The following is a 9004-nucleotide window of genomic DNA, read 5'->3' as shown; positions in this document are numbered from 1 at the left end:
CCGGAGAAGGAGCAGATCGTCTCAGGGTGCTGAGGATCCAGGGCTGCTGTGGGGCTGGTTCCTGCCTGGGTGGACCTCGGCTCTTCTAGGCTAGGCAGGTTGGGGCCGCAGAGCCAGGGCAGTGACTGAGCCTGGAGTAGGGGACTTGCTTGGGGCTCGACCAGGATGACCTGGCCTTGGTGAGGGGCTACTTGGGTGCAAGCTGACAGTCGTGACCGGTTTGGCTATCAGGATGCAAGGAAGGGTTTTGAGCTGTGCGTGGGCCCACCCAAGTGGGGATTGGGGCCGTGGTGGGAGGGCAGGGCTGTGGGTGACAATTGCAAAGTCAGGTGACAGGTCAGATTGGTAGGGATGTGGCAGGGGACGCCTGAAGGTGGCCTGAGGCTTGCAGGAGGAAGCGGGTTATGTTCAGATGGTAGAGACCTTGGTGCCAGGCTGACTGATGGCCGGTGTTCCAGGCGAACCTGAAGAAGTTCATGGACTATGTCCAGCTGCATAGCACGGACAAGGTGGCCCGCCTGCTGGACAAGGGGCTGGACCCCAACTTCCATGACCCTGACTCAGGAGGTGAGCAGAGCAGGGGAGGGGCATGGCCTTTGAGCGGCTGGGAGCCTGACCCTTATCTGTCTCTGAACCCAGAGTGCCCCCTGAGCCTCGCAGCCCAGCTGGACAACGCCACGGACCTGCTGAAGGTGCTGAAGAATGGCGGTGCCCACCTGGACTTCCGCACTCGCGATGGGCTCACTGCCGTGCACTGTGCCACGCGCCAGCGGAATGCGGCAGCACTGACGGTCAGTGAGGGCTGGGCCTGGCCTGGTGATGGGGCTGGGGGCCGCTGTGCCTGGTGTGGATACTGAGGCTACTCACCCTCAGACCCTGCTGGACCTGGGGGCCTCACGGACGGACAAGGACAGCCGCTTGACACCCTCTACCACAGCTCTGGGGTGGGGACCTCTCCTGCTGTGAGCTGCTTCTCCACGACCACGCTCAGCTGGGGACCACCGACGAGAATGGCTGGCAGGAGATCCACCAGGTGTGCAGGGAGCTGAGGTGGGGTCCCGGCCTGTGTGTGCTGGGTGTGGGGTCCTGACTCTGTCTGTAGGGGTGGGGGCCCTAGCCTCTAGCCCAGGGACCCTACAGCACCTTGCTCCCCGCACAGGCCTGCCGCTTTGGGCACGTGCAGCACCTGGAGCACCTGCTGTTCTACGGGGCCAACATGGGGGCCCAGAATGCCTCGGGGAACACAGCCCTGCACATCTGTGCCCTCTACAACCAGGTGCGACTGTGTGTGCTGCACATGCCTGCACCAGCAAGTGTGGATATACTCGCCTGTTCTGGGTCATAGGCTTCACATGTGTGCACGTGTGTTCTGAATGACCAGGTATGAATTGGGTACATCTAGGCCCTGTGGGCCAGGTGAGACCTGAGCGTGTATACCTACCTGCTTGTCCCTGTGCCACTCAGTATACATGGAACAAATAGGCGTGAGTCCGTGTGTGTGAGCCTGTGCCCTGCGCACGCCATGTGTGCATTCCTGCGTGCACATGTGCTGTCGTGCTCCGATGGTCTCTCCAGCCACCCAGCTGTGATCCCCTCTTCTCCCCAACAGGAGAGCTGTGCTCGTGTCCTGCTTTTCCGTGGGGCCAACAGGGATGTCCGCAACTACAACAGCCAGACAGCCTTCCAGGTACACTGGGGGTTTACAGGAGTGTCTCTGTGTCCGTGTGACCTGACTTCTCTGAACCTTGGTTCTTCCCTGGAAGGCCCTAAGAGAGCACCTCCCCCAGGACTGCCCACGAGGAGGTGTGGGGGGACGAGCCCAGCACGTGAGGAGGTGTTTGGTGCTGATGTTCCTTCATCCCCCTGCCACGGAAAGAGGAGGGTCAGAAGGGCTCCGGGGCCGGGGACAGGGAGGATGAGAAGACTGGGGTGACAGGTGTGGGTCTGACCCCCCCGCCCCGAGACCAGCAGGGGTGCAGAAGCCAAACTGGAGAAGGGGTGTGGTCCCAGCCGCTGATGTAATTCCGGGTCGGTTGGCACTGATGACCAGGTGGACGTGGTCTCTGTGACTTGGAGTTTGTTGGGGAGTCGGGAATATCGTGGGGGTTTGCAGACCGGGAATGGAGACAGAACTCTATTTTTAGTAGGAGTGAGGTGTGGGAAGAGTGGTCAGGTTGCTGAGTTGTGTGGTCACAGAAGGTGGAGGCAGCAGTGGGCTGCCAGAGGGGTTTGGGCACATCGGGAAGCAGGATACGCCAGGGCCTGTTGGATGACTGGGTGCAGGGTCACAGGAAGGGGAGGATGAGCTTAGCAGCTTGGGCAGCGATGGGGCCTTGGCTGAGACGGGAAACCTGGCTGCATGTTGGGACAGACCAGTGTGCCCGTCTGCTTGGGACTGCTGGTTTTAGCTCTGAAGTTCTCCTGTCCAGGTAGCCCCTCAGTCCCAGGCAAACAGATGGCGGGTCACTCCAGTTATGAGGCACGCCTGTGGCATTCCGGTTATAGAGAGGAGTGTGTGTCAGTAGAGAAGAGGAATGGCTGGGTCTCTGGGCCTCTAACAGTGAAGACTCCACACAGGAGCTCGAAAAGGAGCAGCTGGGGCTGGCTGGGGAGGCAAAGCTGGTGCTGCTCAGCCCCCTTCCTGCTCCTCCACGCCTTGACCCCCCTTTCCCTCAGGTGGCCATCATCGCAGGGAACTTCGAGCTTGCAGAGGTCATCAAGACCCACAAAGACTCGGATGTTGGTGAGTTCTGCCCACCTGGGCGGCCCTGTTGAATGTAGATTCGTGTGGTTTTCTGAGGCCTAGCAGACGTGGGGGTCAGTGGTGACATAACAAAGGGGCCCCTTACCCCACATCTGCACTGTGTGGCCAGTGGTCTCTGAGTGGCCACTGCGGGCATGAGGAATGGGCCACGGGGCCTGTGTTGAGTGAACATTGTTTTTGGTCTGGGAGAAGAGCATGGTGAGGCTTGGGCTGTGAGCCGGGGCTAGCATTCAGCTTAGGGGACAGCGTAGGTTGAGAGTGGGGTTGAAGTTAGGGTCAAGTCCCTGCTTCCCGTTAAATCCTAGGAAGGGCCAGCAGAAGACAGGGGGCTGGAGGACCTCACTTCACCCTGGAGCAAGTGTGAGTCTAGGTGGTCCGTAGCAAGCTCTCAACATGCAAAGATCACATAAACGACACATAAGGAAAACCAAACAGTGATGGGAGAGCAGAATGGGGCTGGGAATAGTGCCAGAGTCGTCCTCAGGGCAAGGAGCTCTGAGCCCCCTGCTGGTGTGTGCCTCGTGTGTGCGTCACTCACGGTCCGGGAAGGAAAACCAGGAGACACACACGTGGCCTCAGCCAGGACACCCGAGCCTCTGGGAGGTCTCTGGTGGGTGTGGTGCCAGGCTGGGACCGTCCTGTGTGGCTGCTGGAGAGGCTGGGCTCCCCTGTGGGAGAGTTGCTGCTGGCCAGGCTGGGACCGTCCTGTTGAGGACCCTTCCAGCCTCCTGGCTGCACAGGAGCTCCCTTGCTGATCCCTCCGTGTCCTGCGTGGTCCAGGCTTTTCTGCCTGTGCCTCTCTCTGGAACATGGACTCCCAGGACCCCCTTCCTGCCATGAGTGTTTACTTGTGGGTATCCCCATTTTTAGTTTTTGTTTTAATTTGAAGTGACAGTGGGCAGCAAACATTTGGAGCAGGTGTTAGGGTTGGAATCTCACTTGGTTCTAGTGTGAGGTTATGGTCAGGGCTGGAGTTGAATTTTGATCAGTTAAGATTACAATGGTTTCATGTTTAAGAGCCCTTTCTCTTCATGCTCCCCTGAACATCCTGTAAGGCTTACAGGAGCCCTTCCACCCCAGGCTGTGTTAGTTGAACCATCTGAGGCTGTGGCAGACCCTCAGTGAGTGCCACAGCTGCTCTCAAGGCCACTGCAGGGAAGTGTGTGTTGAGTAAGTAACTGGGCCAGTGGAATGGGTAGGGTCGGAGTCCAGGGTCAGGGTCGGGGAAGAACTGTGGGTGATTCCTTCAGACCTTCCGAGTCTTACCACCTCCACCCCCGGGCTCCAGCTCCGGTGATTCCTTCAGACCTTCCGAGTCTTACCACCTCCTTCAACTCATCTGCTTTGGGGCTGGAAGAGCTATCCCCAGGTATTGCTTCTTTCCCATTGGGTTTTGAGTTCCAGCAGGCTTTTAAGCATTTGTTATTTAAAGCCCAGGTGTGGGCCAGGTGCAGTGGCTCATTCCCGTAATTTACCCAGCACTTTGGGAGGCCGAGGCGAGTGGATCACCTGCGGTCAGGAGTTCGAGACCAGCCTGGCCAACATGTTGAAACCCCATCTCTACTGAAAATACAAAACATTAGCAGGGTGTGGTGGTGGACGCCTGTCGTCCCAGCTACTCGGGAAGCTGAGGCAGGAGAATCACTTGAACCCAGGAGGTGAAGGTTGCGGTGAGCCAAGATTGTGCCACTGCACTCCAACCTGGGTAACAAGAGTGAAACTTCATCTAAAAACAAACAAACAAACAAACAAACAAAAAACTTGCCAAGGTGTTGGGATTGAGAAAACCCTTTTCTATTTCAGGACACTTGGCTCTTCACAATGAAACCCATGGCTTTCAAGACTATGGGCTCTGCCATAGATTTAAAAAGTCATCTTGGCCAGGCGCGGTGGCTCACGCCTGTAATCCCAGAACTTTAGGAGGCCGAGGCGGGCGGATCACAAGGTCAGGAGATCGAGACCATCCTGGCTAACACGGTGAAACCCTGTCTCTACTAAAAATACAGAAAATTAGCCAGGTGTGGTGGCGGGCGCCTGTAGTCCCAGCTACTTGGGAGGCTGAGGCAGGAGAATGGCGTGAACCCAGGAGGTGGTGTTTGCAGTGAGCCGAGATCGCGCCACTGCTCTCCAGCCTGGGCAACAGAGTGAGACTCCATCTCAAAAAAAAAAAAAAAAAAAAAAAAAGAAGTCTTGTTAATGGCTAATAACCCCCAGGATTGTTGTCATTGTTGTTTCAATGTCACCCTTACCCCAAGGGCAGTGCATGTACAAAACTCTCACTGCTGCTTGGATGGTAAGAAAAGGTAGGGGCTGAGGGGATTAAAAAACATAAAGCCCAGGGAACACTCGTTCAGCAGCCGCTTACCAGACACCTGCCCGTGCCTAGCCCTGTGCACATCACTCTTGTGTTCCCTGTCTCCTGTCTTGGCCTGTGTAGCTATGCTCTGGGTCTGCCCCTACTTCAGTCTGCTCCCATCTGCTCTGCAGGTGACGTCCAGACCCACCCCCTGGGTTGTAGGTGCTGCTGTGGTGGGGGCCAGAGTGGCTGCTGCTGTTGGGGACCCTTCTGTCTGTGAGACCCCTTGAAAAGGAGCAGCTCTGACTGTGTGCACCGTAGCATTGGGTCTTTCTAACCCAAAGGTCGTGGTAGAGAGTCCAGGGCTTGCTTTTTTTTTTGAGATGGAGTTTCACTCTGTCACCCAGGCTGGAGTGCAGTGGTGCCATCTCGGCTCACTGCAAGCTCCACCTCCCGGGTTTACGCCATTCTCCTGCCTCAGCCTCCCAAGTAGCTGGGACTACAGGCGCTCGCCACCATGCCCAGCTAATTTTTTGTATTTTTTTTAGTAGAAACGGGGTTTCACCGTGTTAGCCAGGATGGTCTTGATCTCCTGACCTTGTGATCCGCCCACCTCGGCCTCCCAAAGTGCTGGGATTACAGGCGTGAGCCACTGCACCCAGCCGAGTCCAGGGTTTTCAAGGAAGTTCCGCATTAGGGTCGTTTCAACCGCCTCTGCCCCTGCCAGGTCTGCCAGTGTGTGGAGGTGCTGCCCCGAGCTTCCCTTGCAGTCTCCTCGGAACAGATCTGTAGCATATGGGGAGGGGCTTATCGATCCAACTCCAGCAGATGCTGTCCACAGCTGAGCCGAGGCGTCCTGATGAGGGACAAGAAGCAGGGAGGGTGGCCTACAGCCAGACTGTGGGAGCGGACAGTGTGTCTCAGACTGGAGTCTGGAGAGGAGCAGTCCTGAGGCCAGGCTGTAGCCCTACCACATCTCTACTGTGACCTGGGTGGGCGGTGCTCCAGCCTTCTGGTCCAAAATGGGAATAACGGGACCATGTGACTCAGTGAGTGCTTAGTGCACACTAGGTGTTATTGGTAATACTGCAGCTAACCTCCATAATCCACCGTTAATATGCACACCCACCCTCCACCGCCCATTCTCCATCTACCTGTCCATGGGCCTCCACCCTTCCTTCCTCTCTTCCTCGCTCCTCTGGACTTGATTTGGATAACATTTCCCCACCTCCTCCCACCACCTCTCGTCTGCTCTTTCTGGTGTATAAGGAGAGGTCGGGGCATTGACTGGATGGGTCTGAGGTTTAACTGGAGCGTCACAGAGGATGGGGTTCGGTGGGGCAAGGAGGCAGGGCTTTTTTCCGCATCTCCCATGATCACTGACCACCGAGTGGTCTGACTGTAGCCCCCAGGCCATCATCTATGCTGATGGAGGCGCGTGTGGATCTCATCGACCTGGACTTGTGTAACTCGACCCAGTGGTACAATGGGCGCATTCAGCCAACCAATGTGTGCGCGGGGTATCCTTTAGGCAAGATCGACACCTGCCAGGTAACCTTCCTTCTGGCTTCTGGGCCCCTGGGTCCCTCCGGGACTCTCCCGGCCCCTGAGAACATCCTCATTTTGGATCCCCAAGCTCCATTATCTCCACCCCTCTGCCTAGGGCCCTTCTCTAGTGACTGCTTCCCCGGTCCCTTTTCTAGCACCTACAGTCACAGTGGGGATGAGAGGTGGCAGCCACTGGCAGCCCCTGCCATGTGCCCCTATGGACACGTGCGCTTGCTCTTCTCACTGCAAGGAAAGCCCTGACAATCCACACCCTCCTCACATCCCAAATGAAGCCCTTGACACCCCCTCAAACTTTGCCACAACCACTTGTGTTTATGGCAGCAGGAAACCATGTAACTGTGGAAATTGTCCTCCCAGAGCCTTCTGACCCCTCTTGGCAGGGAAAAGTGGTTCAGGCAGATCGTGACCTCTGTGTCCTTCTGGGCAGGGGGACAGCGGCGGGCCTCTCATGTGCAAAGACAGCAAGAAAGGCGCCTACGTGGTCGTGGGAATCACAAGCTGGGGGGTAGGCTGTGCCCGTGCCAAGCGCCCCGGAATCTACACGGCCACCTGGCCCTATCTGAACTGGATTGCCTCCAAGATTGGTTCTAATGCTCTGCATATGATTCAACCGGCCACCCCTCCACCCCCCACCACTAGACCGCCCCCAATTCAACTCCCCTCCTCCCACCCTATCTCTGCTCACCTTCCTTGGTATTTCCAACCGCCCCCTCGACCACTTCCATCCCGACCACCTTCAGCTCGGCCTCGACCCCCACCTCCACCCCCGCCCCCACCCCCACCTCCACCCTCACCTTTACCCCCGCCCCCGCCCCCACCTCCACCCTCATCTACCACAAAACCTCCCCAAGGACTTTCTTTTGCCAAGCGCCTACAGCAGCTCATAGAGGCCTTGAAGGGGAAGACCTATTCCGACGGAAAGAACTATTATGACATGGAGACCACAGAGCTCCCAGAACTGACCTCTACCTCCTGATCTGACCCGGTTCTCAACAGACCCAGTGAGCCCTTCAGTGCTGAGAAAAAGGAAAGATGAAATAAATAAATAAACATATATATATACACACACACACACACACACATATCTGTATGTATACATGCATATACATAAAGAGATGCTTTCTGGACTTCTTCCTATCTCCCCTCCCACCTCAACCCAAATTTCCCCTAAAAAATCTACCCTCTCTCCTTCACCCTACAATAAGGTGGAATTGCTTGTACATTAGTGCCAATTGTGTTTTTTAAAATCTTAATTTTTAATGCTGGAATGAAGTGACCTGGGGCTGTAGACCAGGAATGGTCCTTATTTCTCACTTAGGGAAAACGACAAATGGTGAAAATAAAAGAGCCATCTCTGCATGTGCAAGTCAAAGGGGGTGGGCCTCCAAAACAGCAGCTGGGAGTGAGCTGACTGGGAAAGAAGGGGTGTGGGTCCAAGTCGTCTATCAGGAGGCTGTGTTCTCCTGGTGGTGTCGACGCCCACAGAGTAGATTCTGCGTGAAGGTTGAACCCCGCAGAACACAAAGGCTAAGGAGGCCACCGGGCCACTAAAACAAGTGTCTACTACCAAACACAATTTTACTGTTCATTACTTGCCTGTAGTTAAATCTTAATAGTTCCTGGATTTGAGCAAATTTAAAAATGTATTCTTTGCTAGAGCTTTCCAGGAGCTGCAATGGGGAATACTTTTTGGATGCCCCTGAGTGAGCTTTGAATGGCTTCCTTAGGATTTGGGGTTATTTATTTTAAGACCTTCCACTGCAAGGAACAGAAACCAGTTAGAGCCATTTAAGTGATAAGGATGAAAAGATGTCACACAGAACCAATAGGAAAGGCCAGAAGCAGTTACCAAGCATGGTGAGGAACCCAGGCAAGGCATGACCCTGGTCTGCATGGAGTACCTGCCCCGCCCTGCCCCATGCTGGGGACAGCAGCATAGAGTACTTGGAACTGTTCACATCTATTTGCAAAATCCTGGGAAAGAAATCCTCCAGCCTGACCAATATGGTGAAACCCCATCTCTACTAAAAACACAGAAAAATTAGCCGGGTGTGGTGGCGGTGCCTGTAATCCCAGCTACTTGGGAGGCTGAGGCAGGAGAATTGCTTGAACCCGGGAGGCGGAGGTTGCAGTGAGCTGAGATCCGGCCACTGCACTCCAGCCTGGGCCACAGAGCGAGACTCCGTCTCAAAAAAAAAAAAAAAAGGAAATCCTGATAGGTTCAGGTCAACTGCTTACTCTGATCAGGGAGTAAAAATGCAAAACTTGACTGCTGGTTTAACCCCTTGTGAGACTGAAGATGGCAGGTCTCAGAAAGAGGAAACCTTGGCTCTTGGCTGCACAGTCATTGCAACAAGTTTTCACTCGTACGTGTG

General features: G+C 55.5%; 1 protein-coding gene across 1 annotated transcript; it reads left to right on the top strand.

The window, feature by feature from the left end:
* Positions 1-5731: 5731 nt before the first annotated feature.
* On the top strand, positions 5732-7854 carry LOC116270711 (acrosin). The gene is made up of 2 exons (XM_031656128.1): positions 5732-6611; positions 7057-7854. The coding sequence occupies exons 1-2, from the start codon at positions 6483-6485 to the stop codon at positions 7603-7605; spliced, it is 678 nt and encodes a 225-aa protein (XP_031511988.1). The 5' UTR covers positions 5732-6482; the 3' UTR covers positions 7606-7854.
* The last annotated feature ends 1150 nt before the right edge of the window (positions 7855-9004 follow it).

The sequence above is a fragment of the Papio anubis genome, chromosome 16 (assembly GCF_008728515.1).
Source record: "Papio anubis isolate 15944 chromosome 16, Panubis1.0, whole genome shotgun sequence".
Lineage (NCBI taxonomy): Eukaryota > Metazoa > Chordata > Mammalia > Primates > Cercopithecidae > Papio > Papio anubis.
Note: the sequence above shows the minus strand (reverse complement) of the source record. Positions and strands in the feature narration are given on the sequence as shown.